This window comes from Magnolia sinica, chromosome 18 (assembly GCF_029962835.1).
Source record: "Magnolia sinica isolate HGM2019 chromosome 18, MsV1, whole genome shotgun sequence".
NCBI classification, from domain to species: Eukaryota; Viridiplantae; Streptophyta; class Magnoliopsida; order Magnoliales; family Magnoliaceae; genus Magnolia; species Magnolia sinica.
The window spans coordinates 5,711,311-5,730,111 of NC_080590.1; the positions used below are offsets into that span (position 1 = coordinate 5,711,311).

At 39.5% G+C, this 18,801-nt stretch overlaps 1 protein-coding gene across 1 annotated transcript; it reads left to right on the forward strand.

Annotated features, from left to right (window-relative positions):
• Window positions 1-1,061: 1,061 nt before the first annotated feature.
• On the forward strand, window positions 1,062-15,223 carry LOC131232700 (vesicle-associated protein 2-1). Its single transcript, XM_058229123.1, has 8 exons — window positions 1,062-1,552; window positions 10,068-10,138; window positions 10,247-10,328; window positions 10,431-10,546; window positions 10,672-10,827; window positions 10,937-10,963; window positions 12,375-12,449; window positions 14,718-15,223. The coding sequence occupies exons 1-8, from the start codon at window positions 1,501-1,503 to the stop codon at window positions 14,853-14,855; spliced, it is 717 nt and encodes a 238-aa protein (XP_058085106.1). The 5' UTR covers window positions 1,062-1,500; the 3' UTR covers window positions 14,856-15,223.
• The last annotated feature ends 3,578 nt before the right edge of the window (window positions 15,224-18,801 follow it).

Consider the following 18,801-nt stretch of genomic DNA (forward strand, 5'->3'; position numbering starts at 1 on the left):
GCGTTCAATCCTCACTACGAGTTCCAATTGAGTCGCGGATGTATCTCATTTTTATCTAATGTGCTCCTTTGTTTTCAATCATGGGGAAAGTGGCATCCACCGTTCAAAACTTTTTAGGGGCTACAGTAATTTCCAATCAAGTTGATAATTTTGTTTTCACTTCATATTTCTCTATCTTTACTTATAAATAGGTTAGATCTCAAAAATACATTACGTTGGGCCCTGTAAATGTTCCAACGGTGGGTGTGACTGCTCCAGCGGTTTTTTGTGGTGGGTCCACTTTAAATTTATATCTATTTAATTCCCTTTGTAATGCCATAAAACGATCTCTGAAAATGGTTGGGCGGCATGGATACAACACATGCATCTTGATGGGTCCACAGAGCTTGTAGACGTCACTTCAGTAGCGATTTAGCTACTGACCTCGTCAGTATCCAATCCGCACCCCGCAAATAGACCGCCTCCGATCCTCCTGTTACCCTAATGGTTTGGCGTCCGAAGCCTTTTTTTATTTATTTTTATTTTTTTAGTGAGTGGTGACTTGGACCAATGAGAATTAGGGTATCAGGAAATCTCTGTTGACCAGGTAACAGAGGATCCGGACTCATCTTGCTATCCAATCCGCACCCCGCAAATAGACCGCCTCCGATCCTCCTTGGTCAAACTACTGAATGACGTATGCTTGTCACGGACTCCTCATCTTCAAGCGCCGAACAGAAACGCACCACTTGTCCCACGTGGCACTTGTGCATAGGATCCCGGATGTTAGCGAGATTTTTCATGTTTGAGGGTCTACAAAAGATCAGGTGCAGTTAAGCAAAACATGTACGTTGATTATAGAGCGTTGGTTATCATTTCCACACATGTGGCCTACTTATCAAATTGATCAACCATAATTTTCGGACATAGAAATTTCCACACATGTCCCACCTTATTAACGTTCCTGATCCTACACGATGTTCTAAATAGATACGTGTTGTGCGATTCTTTCGGCGCTTGAATGTAGTGCATCTGGAACTAGTATTCCTCAAGTTGAACACGTCCTCTGGCTGTCATTCATTTCCGGACATTCCGGCCAAAGGAGGTAAACAGAGAGTAAGGGAGTGCGTAGGATAAACAGTGTGTGCGCAAGATAAGGAACATCTCAAACGATCTTCTTCCAGAAACCCTAGATTTCCGTTTTTTTTAAGAGCCGAACGATCCAAACCTCTGATTCTTCCCATTCATATGGTTACTCAATCCGAATCCGAATCCGACGGAATTTCTTTGCGGATTCTGACCGAGCAATCCGATATTCTCCGTCCGTTGGAGCGTATATTAGTCGCGCTTCTTCTGCCACACGCGTCCGCTTTTCGTGCCTGAATACCCGTTATATTTCTCTTTTTCCTGCTTCCGTATTCTTCCTCCGGCTGCGGATCTCGATCTAGGTTTTTCTCGATCGCAAGTTTGGAAGGGTTTAGGTTTTGATTAATTTTCGAGATCGATCTGGTGGCAACAGCGATGGGTAGTGGCCAGTTGATCTCCGTTGATCCGGAGGAGCTCAAATTCCAATGTAAGCGTTGGTTTTGTTCTTGGATTTTGATTTAGCTGAATTTCCTGTTTCGATTATGAGGATTATTCTGTTGATTAATTAGGAAATCGATGCTTGAGCTTGTTATGAATAATCATTCTCTTATTAAGAGTAGAAAAGCAAGCAGTAGCAATCTCGTGGGCTCATGATCCAGTGCACTGGCGAAGCCGTATGCCTATTTGGCACGTGTACAAGATCCGAGCTGCTCACTAGATGGCCCACCCTGTTTAGATGCTCTGTTGAAAAAAATGAGGCAGGTCCGATTATCTGTTGGGCCACACGTTTATGTTGTTATTGGACCATCGGTTGATTTTTTATTTTTTATTTTTTATTTTATTGTCCATTCCTTTTAGTTGCCCATGAATTGGCCATACGATGTGTAGCTTGGCCTGATTTTGGGGCAAGAGCATATAGATGATGACATCCTCCTGATGAGTGGCTCGGATCTCTCACAATGGACCACATTGACACATCTGTTCTAGGAGTCACTGGCATGAGTTCCTTTTTTCAGGGCTTTGTTGAGAATTTGAATTCTATGTGAGGCCCATATGTGCCAACGTTACTTCAGACTAAAATTATGTTTTATGATGAAATTTAAGCATCTATAGATGTGCAGGATGTTATTATGTTTGATAAATCCCTCATCAACTCTGGAGGGCCATTAACAAGTAGTTTTTGAATGTGGCTGGCCCTTCAACGAGGAGTATTTCTTATTTTATTGTTTCATTTCATTGATGAGAGTAGGCTGCTCCCACTTTTCTTCCTCTTTGTGTTTAGCCCATGCTTAATGTAATTGTGGTATGAAGGGACCATGCAACAAATGCGTTCTGGGGCCCATTGTGATGACTATGTAACATCCACACTGTACATTTATTGAGCCTGCTCATGTTAATATGCCAATTGCCAGCCCAAAAATAAGGTAGATCTAAATCTTTAGTGGGCCACAGAACTGGAAAAAATGGGCATGAGTTGCCCACCGTCGAAACCCTTCTCTCTTTATATCTTTGTGTATAGCCCCCAATGTGTGTAGCCACACCCTTTTCCTCAGTCTCTCTGTTTTTCTCTCCTCACATGCGTTGCACGTGCTATACACCCCTAGTTTTAATAAATCAACAAAATATTTGTTTACTTGACCGAGTCAAGCTTGTAAAATTGAAAGACCCATTTTCATGTCATTTTAGCCTTTTGAACACACATGTACGCATGGAAAACAGAGAGAGAGAGAGAGAGAGAGGAATATCAGGAGGCAGGTAGCAAGAAGCTTTAAATCATACTAGTATCACATAGAAGAGATGAAAAGAAGTCTTTTTGAAATGTATTTCTGAACTTAACAGTAGTTACAATTGGGTATTTCATATATATAGTAGATTTCTCTATACAAGTCATCATTATTTGCTGTCCATGTCCCATGTTCAGTTGTTGTCCACATTCCATCTTCAGTTGCTTTCAGTTACTATCCACTTTCCATGTTAAGTTGTTGACCACGTCCCACGTTCACTTGTTGTCAGTTACTGTATTACTCCCTTGCAAACTGAAGGTGGTACAAATATCAGTTTGGATTCAGTAAGCTGGGACTAGATAAGCCTTTGGGGAAAATATCTGCCAGTTGTGAATTGGAGGCTTGGAGCGAACAAATTGAACTCGAAGCATCCTATTCGTGATAAGATCCTGTACAAAATGACAGTCCACTTCTATGTGTTTGGTATGGGAATGAAAAACAGGATTTTTGGCCATATAGTGGCAAGGGCCTGTTTGGGAGTGTGGATTTGAAACCCCCTGGATTTGAAACCCCCTGGATTTGAAATCCTCTTGTTGTGTTTGGCACCCTGAATTTAGAATCCCCTGTAACCCAAAAGTAGCTATGCGTAGTATATTTACAAGGGTTTGAATTTAATTATTAAATCAACTTTAATATCTCTAAATAGTGTACGTATGTAATGTTTAACACAATGGTTTTAATAAGCTTGTTGAAATATATACTTTGCCCAAAAATGATGAAATTCCAAGTCTCGGATGGACCACAAATGCAAGATCACATCCAAGTGACTAACCAACTATTTTTAACCATTGATTTACAGGGACAATGTTTGGACAGCGCAGATCATCGTATTAAAGTAATTATAGTGATGCAATTAATAATCTGATTGTTTTGGGATATCATTAGTGGGCCACGTGCCCAATAGATTAATAGCCTAGTGACACACATGTTACACATGCAACTCTTGGAAGGATTTTAGATATAATCCATGCTTTCAACTTGGATTTGAAACCCCCTCTTTGAGGGGATTTAAAACCCCCAATTACTTTATGGTGCTAAACATACCAGGGGATTTGAAATCCCCTCAAATCCCTGCAAACCCCCTCAAATCCATGGTGCCAAACGACCCCTAATGTTGTCACAGTGTAGAATGAAAGGCAACTGAAGAGGAACATGAAGATCTTGAAGTAAGATAACTATAGCATCTCAGAGATGGTAACATCGAGAGCCTTGTATTCTGCTTCAGCATTGGAGCGTGAGACTATAGGTTGTTTCTTAGAGTCCCAAGATGGAAAATTAGGGCCTAAATAAGTACATAAATTAGTAGTACAACAATGGGTATTTGGACATCCAGTCCAATCAACATCTAAATACGTAGCCATGAGAGAGAGCTTATTGGGACGAATAACAATGCTCGAGCCAAGAGTGCCTTTAAGGTAGCAAAGTATACGCTTAATTGCATGTAGATGTTCAGTCCTAGGGGCATGCATGAATTGAATAACTTGGTTAAACAAGTATGACAAGTCTGGATGCATCAGAGTTAAATCCTAAAGTGAAGCCAATAAGACGACGATACTCACGTTGGTTAGCGAAAGGGAGACCAGCATTTAAAGGCATCTTGGATCCTGAAGCCACTGGAGTGTCACAAGGTTTACAACTAGTCATTTTAGCTCATTCTAGTAAATCGAGCATATACTTGGTTTCAGTGAGACCATGTCCGCAGCAAGTGGCCTCAATACTTGAGAAATAATTCAGTTCACCAAGGTCAGTCATAGAAAACTCAGATCCAGGTTGAGTAATAAAATATGTCTATAAAGACGAACTCTCGTCCGTCAAGATAATGACATTAGCATATAACAGCGGAACGAGCACACCAGCTTCAGAGTGTGAAGAAAATATTGATGAGTCAGCAAGACTGATGAAATCCGACATGAAAGAGAAATGGACTAAACTTCTGGAACCATGCTTGAGTCACCTAGTGAAGTCTATAAAATGCTTTGTGGAGTTGACAGACGTGTAGGATGCATTTGACTCTTAAATTGAGGAGGTTGTTGCATATAGACTTTCTCATTGAGTATATCATGGAAGAAAGTATTCTTAACATCAAGTTGGCGGATAGACCAGTTACGAGACACTGCCATAGAAAGAACTATCTGTATATTTTGCGGGCTTCATAACAGGGCAAAACCTGTCAGTAAAATCAACACTAGTTTGTTGATTAAACCCCTCAGCGACCAGACGTGCTTTACACCTCTCTACGGAACTGTCACTGTGATGCGTAATTTTGTAGACCCCTTTGCAACTGATTACATTCATAGCAGGATGATAGGGTACAAAGGACCATGTATTATTGCGTTGCAAAGCACCATATTCATCATTCTTTGCATCGACCCAATTAGGGTCTCTAGCAGCCGCCTTGTAAGTAGTAGGTTCAAAAGGTGAAGATGAGGCAATTACTATAAACACTGCTAGAAGAGGATGACAAAGTAAAGTAAATGGAACTTTGAGATTACGTGTGCTATCTTATTTTGTGTAACCATGTGATGATGACTAGAAGAAAGCAGAGCTAGAACTGAGGATTGAGAAGATGGAGTTGAGATTGTTAAAGGAGCATCATCAATTGAGACATTTTTTATAGATGAAGGGACCAAAGATTTATCTTGTCCGACCAAACTAGATTGCTGAAGTGGTGGCCCAATATTATGTGAGGAAGCCGAAATGGGTAGAAGCACAGTGGATGATAAAGTAGTAGAGTCAGTGAAGGTAGAGGTTGTATCTGCAAAAGGAAAGTATGTCTTGTTAAAAGTGACATGATGAGAAATATATATGTGGCCGGTCTGATGATCGAGATAGCGATATCCTTTATGATAGAGACTGTAACCCATGAAGACACATGAAATAAATTTCAGACTTGCCTTATCCTTCTGATAGGAGTACAAATAGGGGATACACTAGCGGCTAAATACTCTTAAGTAAAGAGTAATCAGGAGATGATCCAAGCAGAGCCTTATGAGGAGAGCAACCCTGCAAAATTGGCATAGGTAGACAATTAATAAGATATACAACAGTTAGAAAAGCTTATAGCCAATATTTTCACATGTGAGCTTGGAAGAGTAATGACAATGCCATTTCTATTATGTGTTTGTGTTTCACCCTGTTCTACACAAGGTTTTCTGTATCCGTTACAATATGGTCGTAAAGGCTGATACATATAGGTAACGGCCGTGACCATTACGCGATATGGGGCTGAAACGGGGCATTTGGGTTTTTTTTTGCGATCGTATCGACCATGACAGGAGTCATAACGACCGTTACAAGACAATGGCAGTTAACCCCGTAATGGTAAAAAAATAGCCACTTCTTTTTTCTATGTAAATCCATTTTTTTCTTTATTTTTTACTTTTCTCATTTCAAAAGCTTTCTTACATCATTCTACAACAGATTTCAACCACTCATACTATAATTTTTAGGATTAAAATAGTAGATTGAAGGAACTCGAGTGAATAGAAGCTCCGAGAGCCAATTTTTCAAAAAATAAAAAAGTGGTACATATGCATTTTTTTTTCCTGATTTCTCGTTCTAATACTTGATTATGATGTGTAAATATTATAGACACATAATCAAGTTCATAAATTCACCAAATAACCCAATAAAAACTCTCGCCAAAGAGTGGACCATTACGCTGCCACAAACATGTTGAAAAAAGAAGAAGAAGAAAGAATACATATTGGTAATATTTACATCATTCTAGATTTTTCAGAATTTTTTGGGCAATTTTTTTTTGAACTGTTATAGGGTTCGTAATGGTTGTTATACTCTCATATCGGCCGTTATGACCGATACCCGTATTGGTAACGGTGGTGACCGTTACGGCTACTGTTACTGATTTGGAATACCTTAGTTTTATACTTTGGAGCATGAGGGCAAGAGACTCTAGAAACAACTCCACACTTATCTAAAAATTGCTTAAATCACCTACATGTTAACTCGAGTGCTCCATCACTTTGAAAGTACGTGATAGTAGTAGAAAATAAATTCTTGGTCATCAACTTAAATTGTTGAAAACAAGATAATACATCAGATTTCCTGTGTAAATGATATTTCCAAGTGTGGCGACTATTATACTCATTAACAAATATATATAAGAATGAAAATCACTAACACAGGCAATTAGGGCTGGTCCCCACAAAGCACAATGTGTAAGCTCCAAAGATGAAATAGACTATCTAATTGAAGAACTAAATGGAGGTTTCTTACTTTCCGCTAATTGTCAAGATTCACAAACCTCATTGACACGTAAAAAATGTGAAAATTCTAATATCTCACCATGTTGATTCTGATGTAGAACATGAGATGATGGATGTCCTAGACGTTAGTGCCACATGTGCTAGTGCTTGTTCTCTGAGAAAAGCCACATCTCTACTCATTGTAAGAGTCTTGTCGTTTTGTTAAAGCATAAATATCACCCTTGGGTGGACCTGTCATTCCACTTTGTAGATCCTTAACAAAAAAATGCCATGGAAAAAATTCCACCGAGCAATTATTATCAAGTGTCAATTTGGAAGTAGATAATAAATTTTATGTAATATTTGGCACCACCAAAACATTCATAAGAGATCAGTTGGATATAGATGTAGGAATTGTGGTTGAACCAATATCAAATGTGGAGTCACTTATCATCTCTAACAAAGATCTTATCTGAGCCAAAGTAATTAGTAGACCGCTGTAGCATTGCAGGATTAAAGGTCACGTGCGATGTTGCACCAGAGTCAGGTACCCATGGACGATTGACGGGAATAGAAGATCTTGGTTGGGAAGACTGCGGGTTCTTGTGCCAACAGGCAAAGGCTTGAGTTAGAGTAGTCATATTGTTGTTATGACTGGCTGCATATCACAAATAACATTTGCTGGCCGAATGGCCTTTTTTATGACAAATTTGGCATTTAACTGATGTCGACCTTGAGAGTTAGTTCCACCATAGGTCGAGGAATGAAGAACCGTTGACCACCAAAAGAAGGAACAAAAGGCTAATGAAGTTTTGGCCAGAGTTAGTTTAATTGAACTATAGATGTGATTAGAGGAGTCACCACAATTATACGAGTGGATATCTCTACGGTTAATTAGATATCTCTATGGTCAGTTTGATGAATAAGTAATTATACGAGCATATATGAAGATCGATGAATGAGTGGCCTAAATTCGATGATAGAGTTGAAGAATTTGTACATGTTGGTTAAGGGTAAGAATCGAGGGGTTGTTCCACCTTCTCGGTTGGATTGTTTTGGACGGTTTGGGCATGTCATTACACAACTCAAATAGCTGATCTAAATCATGGGTTCAACGGTTGTTAATGATGCAAGTCTATGGTGAAAATCATAGGTCAAATGAAGGTGGATTGATCTCAAACTTCGCAGGTTTGCTATGAGTCGATTTAACTCGAGATTGGATAGTTTAGAATGGGCCAATTTGGTGTACAAGTAGGGAATCTTATTTGGTCAGATTTTCAATGTAAATATAAGGTCCTAATTGGGTGGTTTGATACACGGGTCATGGATCATGATAGGGTAGCTTTAGTGTATGTTCAATGGTTAGATTGGGCTAGTTTATGATTTAATGGGTGGTCTTGTGAGTGGTGAGAGTGAATGTGTACATACACATAGATATATACACAAATCATATAATTAATAATTACACAAATCAATGATTAAAATAAAAAGATCTATCACACCTAATAATGGTCACACCTTGCACTGATTGATGGATGCGTGCATGTACGAATGCGTAGATGAAAGGGTGGGTGTACGCATGTATGCTTGAATTAATGCAAGTGTACATGTATGCCTGTACATGAAAGCTTTCAAGACCCTGGGTCATTATAGTTAGTTTGATCGAACTATAGATACGATTAGAGGAGTCACCACGATTATTGTTGTTAAACCTTTGAGGCGATCACGAGAAGGGTTGGCAGTGTATAATGCTTTTTGTGCATTATGATCAACAATGGGTGAAGCCGAGGTTCCATACCATGGCTAAGGCTTTGCTCATGAGTTAAAAAGGCTAGCATGTAATTCATCAAAAGTGATAGGTGGAATGCGGTTCTCAATCATGGTAATGAATGGACCATATTCTGGTCCAAGTCCATTCAAGGTGTAGCAAACCAAGTTAGAATCTTCGACTTTTTTCATTAATAACAGCAAGAGAATCTGCTGGGGATTCAATATGCTGCAGGTAGTTTGTAGTAGTTAACACTCCTTTTTTGCACTTCAGTTTTGAGATAGGTTATATGAGCCATAGATTGTTATTGGAATAGCTCCTCAAGAGCATCCCATGCCTCATTTGCAGAAGTGAGGCCAAGTATTTGAGCTGAGAGAGATTCAACTAAGGTTGCTTTGATGTTAGGTACTTACTCATGGTTTAGTGGTAGACTCACAAGAGTTTTAACACTAAGGTCATGGGTTCGAGTGCCCATTGTGGCGTGTGTGGGTGTGAGTGGTGTATGTGGGTGTGAGGGTGTGTGTGTTAAAAGAAAAGGTTGTTTTGATGCAAGCCTTGACGAAGTGATCTAACTTATGCCATTCACTGTATTTCGAATTTGCCAATGTCTCATCAAAATTATATTCTTTGGGGGCCAAGATATTGTCCCATCTATTTGACTGATGAGATCAGTGCTTATTATCATGGACTCGAACTATCTCCAACTGATCCTGCCAAAAAAGATCGTTGGAGCCATCTAGTTTCAGCGAAACAAATTGTGAAATATTAGTAATAGGAAGGAGCAAAGGACTTGAAGAAGCCAGGGGCAAGAAGAGGAAGAAGACAAGTGTAAGGATATAAACAAACAAGATAAACATAAGGATAGAAAACAAGTGTTTTACACACCTGAATCAAGAACAAAAAGGATTAACCCGATTTTACTTGTATTATGACGAGGAAGTAGAAGAACCTGCTCTGATACCAAAATAGAAGAGATGAAAAAAAAAAAAAAAACAAGTCTTTTTGAATTGTATTTCTGATCTTGACTCTGGTTACAACTGGTATTTTGTGTATATAGTAGATTTCTCAGTGCAAGTCACCATTGGTTGCTGTCCACATCACATGTTCATGTTCAGTTGCTGTCAAGCACTGTATTATTACCCTTGCTCCATAGCTATTGTGTTTGTATGTTTTCTTGTTTCGCAAATTTTCTTTCTAAAGACTTGTGGAATTCGAACTTATGGTCAATGGCATTCCTATGGCCAGTTGAGCTTGAGAAGCAATGCTATTGCGATCTCAAAGTTGTGAACAAAACCGAACATCATGTAGCCTTTAAGGTACTTTTCTTGAACTGCTGGTTACATTTCTCTTGACAATGTCATTGTGAGGCTATTGTAGAATATAGATTAATTTGTGTCAGACTTGGTTGTTTTTTGCTTGACTAGGTCAAAACCACATCACCCAAGAAGTACTTTGTGAGACCCAACACTGGCATCATACAACCATGGGACTCATGTGTTGTGACAGGTGCTTCTTTTGTTTTGTTGTATCATGTTTCTATTAAACTTGCTGTCCGCTTATTGGCATTGTTTTTGAATTTGATTTCTGTTTGATGACTCTGATCTCAAGTCACCCTCCAAGCACAAAGAGAGTATCCCCCCGATATGCAATGCAGAGATAAATTTCTCCTGCAGAGTACAAAAGTGCCTCCAACTACGGACATTGATGAGATCCCCCAAGATGCAGTAAGATTCTACTAGTCTGAGAATAATGTCCTAATAAATTCTTCTGTTTTCTTTCTTTCCTTCTGTCCCTTGTTTTTTGGTTTTTTTTTTTAAAATCTGGTGGTGATTATGTTTATTTCGTACAGTTCAATAAAGATGATGGAAAAGTAATAGAGGAGCGCAAGCTGAAGGTTGTTTATACTACCCCTTCCGGTTCTGGTCATGGGAATTCAGAATCAGAATCATTACTTAGTTCATCAATATCAAGGAGCAGCACAAGGCATAACTCTGATGTAGTTTCGGTAAGATCTTCTTTCATCAGTGTGTCTAAATCTCTGGTCTTTCTTTTGGTGTGCTTGGGATAACATTTTCAAGGGCTTATTATTATTATTATTTTTTTCCGTTTGCCAGATGGACTTCTGCTCAAGCGTTGAAGATGTGAGTGATGGTTTCTTCTGTTTTCCTTTGCTTTTGCATGGAGTTAACATCTTGCCTTTATTTCATTCTGTTGATTATAGTGCAATTTTCTATGCCAATTGTCAATGCATAGGTTCTCTATGCTATGGAAATTTATGAAGCCTGTCAAAACCATGGTATTAAAAAATGGTTATGTAATGGCCATTACATAACAGTAACGGTTAGATTCATTTTGCATTATAGACTGTAACACCCGTTCTGATTAAAATGGCCTGTAATGCCGTAATGGGCCCAATAGCTGTTACAGGCTTGTAATGGGTGGATACGGGGGCATAATGGTCTGATATGGGACTCTAACAGTCCGATATGGGGCCTTTACAGTTTCTTCCCTAGAAATTTCAGGTCCATAACAATGTTGAGAAAAGGGTAAAAAAAAATTATAGTGCCATAACAGCCATTATGGGGCTGTAATGGCTGTTAGAGCCCCTATTGTAACGACCATAAGGCTGCCCATTACGGTCACCATTACCATTATTGTATACCTTGGTCAAAACTGCACCATTGATTTTTATTTTTATTTTTATTTTTATTTTTACCCACAATTACTGAATAATGGCCAATGGGTGATGGCTTTGATGCATTAGTCATAGTTGCTTGACTTCTTATTCAAATGACAGGAAAAACTCACAAGTCCGCAACAACTTATTAAAAATTGGATTCAACCTTTGTAGGTGTAGGTTAAATTGTTGAAACTGAACCCAAGTTGTGTGAGTCATGTACAATTTCTTTGACTAATCATGGAATATGCAGTGATCTGTGGTGGAAGCATTATTTCCCTGCATTTTAATATGAGATACAGATATTCCACGTGTACGATTCTTGAGCACATGAGTATGAACCATCACACTCTGCCGGAGTATCAAAATCTTTCTTATAAATAATTGGCTCAACACATGTACTGAAAATTGTCTACTGTTCCAATAGCACTTTCATGCCATTCTTGTCCGATTATCTGTGTTTTTTTTTTGTTTTTTTGTTTTTTTTTTTTTTCTGTGAGGAATTAAATGCATTATTGAAGGTTTAATTTCTTTCTAGAAGTGTAGAAGTCTGTATCCCGTGAAGGAATTAAAGGCCTTCACGGGATGAAACAGAGAAGGGTTATACTGCATGAGCATTTCAAGTTGCTGCTCAACGAAGGTCCTTTGTGTTTGTCTTGTAATTATTTACGGCACATGATTTATGATTCTTCACCAAAGGATTCTTACCATGCACACTTTTGCCTCTTTATTTATTTATTTATTTATTTAATATATATTCTCCAAGATTATTTGTAGCCTTCCAAATGTCTCTATAGCATTTTGTGTTGTTTCACGCCATGCTTTGTATTTGGATTGTCTTGTGCATTTATGTAGATTTGTTTGTTCATGTTTAGTTCCAAGCATTGCAGCGTCTCAAAGAGGAAAGGGATTCTGCTCGTAAACAAACTCAGCAATTGCAACAGGAACTGGTAGGATCACATGATATTTTATCTTCATTTGTTTTGAGTAGTAATCTGCTACACACACATGTAGATATGTGTGTGTGTGTGTGTGTCAGGTTTTGCCAACATCCCCATACCCCAAACCTTTTAAATGACACACGACATGTCCTATCATCAATCTAAACCATTCATTCATTCGTACAATCAGGAGCAAGCCATGGTGCAAGAACCACACTGATTGGGTGATCCTAAACCAAAACCATCCATTGTTTACAAGCCACAAATCACATGGTTAGAATCATCAAGTCAAAGTGTTACTTTAGAATCATAAGAAATACAAAAGTGGGATCTATCTACTAGATTTTTCAACATGATGTTTGCACCTATTTTGTTTCTCCGGTCAATCTGCTATTGATCGGAAGCTTAGGATCCTCGGCTGGCTTGATTTTTTTCACCACAGCTTGCTCCTAGTTGGATGAATTGATGAACAGTTTGGATCAACAATAGGTCACCCTGTCTGCCTTTTTGAAGGTTTGGTGGTGTTTCTAACCTCCCCATGAAACCCCCCCCCCCCAAACACACGCGCACATCACATCACATCACATATGTATGTATGGGGTACCCTCAAGTTTCCTACTTCCAAGGCATAGATGGTGAGGAGAACAAGTTGGCTCAACGCCTAGTCATTCCCCTAGTGGCAATATCTCTCTACCAGCTTGTCTAATGAGCTGGAAGCAATCTGATCATTTGAAGATATCAAATCTGGTACTAAAGTCATATTTACTTTTCTGATTGTATATGGGGATCTATTAAAAAAGAAATGATTTAAGAGAGTCAAAGAATGACTAACCTGCTATTTATCTCTTATGTTCCTTATCATACATATAGAAATTCTATCCATTTCAATTGAAGTTTTGTATTTTGTTCATATTTATATACAATATAGCACGCATAGATGTGCATATATAGCTGTTTTTCTGACTTCATGTTTTTAGTCGAATTTGTATTAAAACCTGAACATTTCATTCTCTGTTTTTTGGAACTTTTGTTTTTTGTCTGAATTTGTTAATGTCTTTTTAGGGCCTGTTTGGTTTTCCAATTACAATGGTAAATGGCTGTAAATGGGCAATGATTACTTACTCTTGTAATTGTGTGCTGACATCACTCACTGTAAAAATTGTAGTTTTATAATGTGAAAATGTAACGATTACAATTTTACCCAATTCCTTTGCGCATTTGACTCTCAATTTACGACCCATAATTGTTGATTAAACAAACACTTGGAAATGATAATGGTGGCTCATTTACTTTGCATTAAATAGGAAATTGGATAATCAGACGCCTCTCTCTCTCTCTCTCTCTCTCTCTCTCTCTCTCTACACATAAAACTTCTACACAACACCCTTCCCATGGTGCATGTGGCAAACATGTAGTGATCGGAGCTGTTGTGCTGGTGGGCCATCTCACAGATGGGCTATATGGCAAATATCAAGGGGATTGGACTGAGCATCCAATTAGTGTCCCTGCGAAGGAAATTGGATTGGTCAGAGTTGTCCGATCACTGTGATTTTTGGCCTATAACCAGTCCACGTTATAGTCTGCTGGATCACCAGTTCCAATCACCTCATGTTCATTGTGTGCCCCATGAGGGAACTGCATAGAGCTTTTATGCAGCGTATGTTTCATGCTGGCACCCTATTTTCCGTCTCCTATAGCTATGACATACTGAAAACAAAAAAAAAAAAGAAAAAGAAAAAGAAAAAAGAAAACGACAAGAATGACATTGTGAATTTTTGAGGGACCTTAATCTACTGCATCTGTCAGTGGTCATCTAACTTGGATGGACACTTGGGATGGCATTGGAGACAGCTTTTTATAAAATGATAAGCCGGCACTAAACCCATCCATAACCCCTCTGTACCATTACCATCAAACGATGATCTGACTGTGATCATTCCACTGAATGTATCATCATCAACATAATTATCCTGTCCTTTTTCCTAGGTATTTGGGGCAGCGTCAGCTTCATCTTTCCATATTGTGTGGATGATTTAGTTGTACACTGTACACTATCACCCCCAGCCCACATATTGGACACGGCCAAAAAAAAAAATGTATTACATGTGAAATGGGTGCATAAGCTATGGGTACATGGCTTTGTGCCCAATTTCACATTACATAGAGAGTCACCAGCATCACACTGTCTTTTAAGATCTCCCTTGAACAACGTTATGGATGATTTTTTTTTCCCATCGTTGGAATTTCTTGTGATACTTTCGTGGGATAATGATTCAGGAGATGCTGAAGAGACGTAGGGGCCGCAGAAGTGACGAGGGCTTCTCCTTGACTTTTGCTGCCTTTGTTGGACTCATTGGTATTCTGTTTGGCTTCCTCTTAAACTTTACATTGTCTGGACCACCATCTGCTGAATAACTTCACGTAAGTTTTTCAACCTCGGAATTCCTGTGAAGATAGCCTTCTTGTCCTGCCTTTGTATTCTAGTGCTCTGGAATGGGAACATTTGTAATATTTGATTGGTTTGCAAATTAGTGCATTTTCTTTATCTATTGGCTCCGCAAAGCCTGTTCAGTCCTCGAATTAACTTAGGGAGAGCTGTTTGGCTTCACCTTTTTCTGTATATTGGTATGTCTGTACTTTTTCTCTGAAACATAACTATTGGGAGGTTTTCCTTTGTTTTTGTTCTTTATTACTCGTGTTATGCGGAAGCTGTGGGAGACTGAATTTTATCTTCTGAACAATTATGTCTAATAAAAAGATCTTTTTTACCTTTGCATTTTCAATAGGCAGGGCAGATGGTATGGAGTGGTTTTAACTTCGTTATTTGTCATTCTGTTTTCTCTCCGTCTCTGTCTTTGAAAATGTTACCAAGCCATTTTGAAAGGGATCTGCTAATTTCCCCCACCCTGATTGTTTGCATGCATCCATTTCCCTCCGTGGGAATTAAATACTACAAAATCATACTATGCCCATTCTCAAAAGATGAGCTGGATGAGACTGGGCTGGTCGTCGAGTCAGTTATGTCTCCCCCTCCTTGGGGTGGAGCTGTGGGCTTAATTCTCACTGCTTATGGTTTCCATCTGCATGTTGGGTGTAGATACTTGACAGTGACCCTTCTAAAATGTAATTATAATGAAACAGTAGGGTTGCAACTCTGGTGGGTTGGGTCGGGGTTGAGGGTCAACCTGCAACTGGACCCGACCCATCCAGAAAGGCACCCAACCCAAACCCTAACCCAACTGGAATTACCCAACTTGACTTAACCTAATCCGAATTTGCTCAACCTGAAACCGAAGTTGCAGCCCTAATATTAAACTAATTGTGGTTATTGGTCTTCAAAATCCCCAGCTTGTAATATCCTTCAAAAAATAATAATAATAATAATAATGATAATAGAAAATCCATAGGTCAACTCGAACATAATTGAACCAACTCGGGTATACCAATACACTTATTGTTCAGCCGCCTAACCTTAAAAATATGACCAACATAGCTTAAGGTTGAGGTCATAGCGTTGTTTTCACATTATATAGACTAATCCCGATATATATATATATATATAGACCTCAAGCTCCCGTGAGGTCGAGTTGTGTGGGCCCCACCGTGTTGCATGTCGACCATCAACACTGCATTTGATGGCTCCCCTCTAAATTATGGGATATCCCAAAAATCAGACGTATACGGAACTCAGGTGGGCCATACCATCTAAAAACATGTGAAGACACCGTTAAAACATATAAAAGCACTTGGTGGGGCCCACCTGAGTTTTCAATGCTGCTGACACTTGGTCTGAACCCTCATCCAAGTGGGACACACATAATGGATGGGCTGGATTTGCAAACCACATCTTGGTCGGCCCAAAAAATGATTATGAATGTTTTAATGGTGCACGGCCCCTCCCCACTTCTGTATGTGGTGTGGCTCACACAAATTGACTTGATTTTTGAGATCTAGTCCCACGATGGAATGGTGCATCTGACTGATGGGGTAGATGTTCGAAACTCATCACAGTGGGGCCCACATAGCTCAACCTCATGGGACGGATTTGTGAGGTCGAGCACATAGTACCTTTTCCATATATATATATATATATATATATATATATATATATATATATATATATATATATGGTCCACCTTTAATGTCCACTAATGCGAACCATCCATTGTGGGGCTTGCCTTCAATATGGGTCATCACCTTGTAAGGCTTGCTTCGATGTGGGCTATCAATTAGGCACAGGCCACCTTCAATGTCCACAGTTCATCATGTGGAGCCCACCTTTGATGTGGACCATTCATTGTTTGGGACTACTTTTGAAGTGGGTTGTTCATCATGTAGGGTGCACCTCAGATGGGAGTCATTCATTGTTAGGGTTTACTTTTGATGTGATCCATCCATTATGTGGGACCTACATTGATGTGGTCATCCATCATCCAAGGCATACCTTCAATATCCACTGCCCATCATGTGGAGCCTGCTTTTTGATGTAGGCTGCCCATTGTGTGGAACCCGCCTTGAAAGTGGGTCATCCATCATATGGGTGCTGCTTTGGATGTGGGCCATTCATCTCTAGGGCTGACTTTTGATATGGATCGTCCATTATGTGGGTCTACTTTGATGTTGGTCATCTGTCATGTGGCGCCAACATTTTGTGGGCTATCCATCAGGCCCACCTTCAATGTGAACTATTCGTCATGCAAGGCTGCCTTTGATCTGAACGGTCCATCATGGGGAGAGATGAGAAAGAGAGAAGTAAAATAAATAAAAGTTTAAAAGGCAAAAAAAAAAGAAAGCTTCAGCTATATAAGTAATTTAAGCTATTCAGTTATTTTTGTTATCAAACTAATTTTTATTTAAAAAGCAATTTATTTGCTGTCATAAGTATTATTATTATTATTTAAAAATAAATAAATAAAGTTTATAAAAAAAAAAAAAAAAAAACCATACTTATGGGGTTGCATACAAACAGGCCTGTGGCGTGTTTTATGAACACGCGAAATGCCAAAAATTAAGATGGTACACTCATCTAGTATGCCATCAAATGTAAGTTGAATTTGGACGGTTGTACTCTCTATAGGTGTCCAATCCATTTTTATATACGAGTTCGACTTGCCTGATCAATGGACCAATGTTATATTTGGTCTTTGGTGTATATTCAGTGCACCCTGTCTGATAGATGACCTAGACCTGTGACGCTCACCGCTCTCCTGGATCTGTGTTCTATCCCCTCACGGTATACCTTATTCAATGAATAGCCCGATCTCTGACAAGTGTGCTATCTGCCCCTCACACGGGGGCCCTCATCGAGGCAAAGACCCAATGATAATTGTCAGTGGGCAATACGTTTAAAACTTGTATGTTCTATGCTGTGGCCCTTCTGATGATTGGATCTGCCTCATTTCTAACAACCTGGAGAATCAATGGGGAAAATACACCAAGGCGACCCCACAGGCAGATGTTCCACGAATTTCTCATCCACATTTATAGTAGCGGAAGCATCTTGTTGTGTATGTGAGAGAGGTGATAATATATGATGATGCGGCTGAATTTTGTCCAGGAGCATTTCTGGTTTTCGGTTTGTGCAAGTGACCCTCTGCCCAAGCCATTGATATTGATATAGTGGTCCATGAAAAGGTTAGGCCATGCACCAAAAATTCCTCGCTAGGGAAAAAATATCAGTCTTCAATCGGTGGACCAGAGCAAGGGGAAAAAATCCAACGGCTAGGATTGTCTTATATGGTGGAGTCTTTTTTGTTCGTGGGGCATCCACGCCGAGGTCTATCATATAAAATGGCTTAGAGGTTAGCCTGTGCCTGACTGGTTTAATAAACGGGCCAAGAATTGTGGCTCGAGCTCAACCCTCACCCTTTACCACCACACGGTTTGACCCTAACCACTCAAAAGTTCATCAAGCCCAAACTCAAGCATAACCTGACCTGACCCAACCCGACATATCTGGCACCAGTACACTTGGGTTTAAGAATTTAAAATGGGACTAAACTTACACCAGCCTGGTCTAATTAGTCAGTCATGCGTTATGTGCATTTGTTCGAGCTTTGGGTTGGTTTATCTAACCCAGCCCATTAAAAGCTATTTGAAAAGAATGCGTTGGTTCGATTCAACCTGAGCCCGACCCATTTACTTATACAGCCTCATTTCTAACTCAAACCCAACCCACGGTCCATTTAACTTGGCCCTGACGAGCGAGCGGACCGATCCACTGCCATCCCTACACGAAAACATTCCGCCAGAATATATGGCAGGAATTGTCGGGGTTGAACCATCGAACTTAGCAAGTTCCCAAATACGATGTGCAGTAGGGTGGAGAGGCGTGAGAGAGCCAGTTAAAAAGCCCAACAGA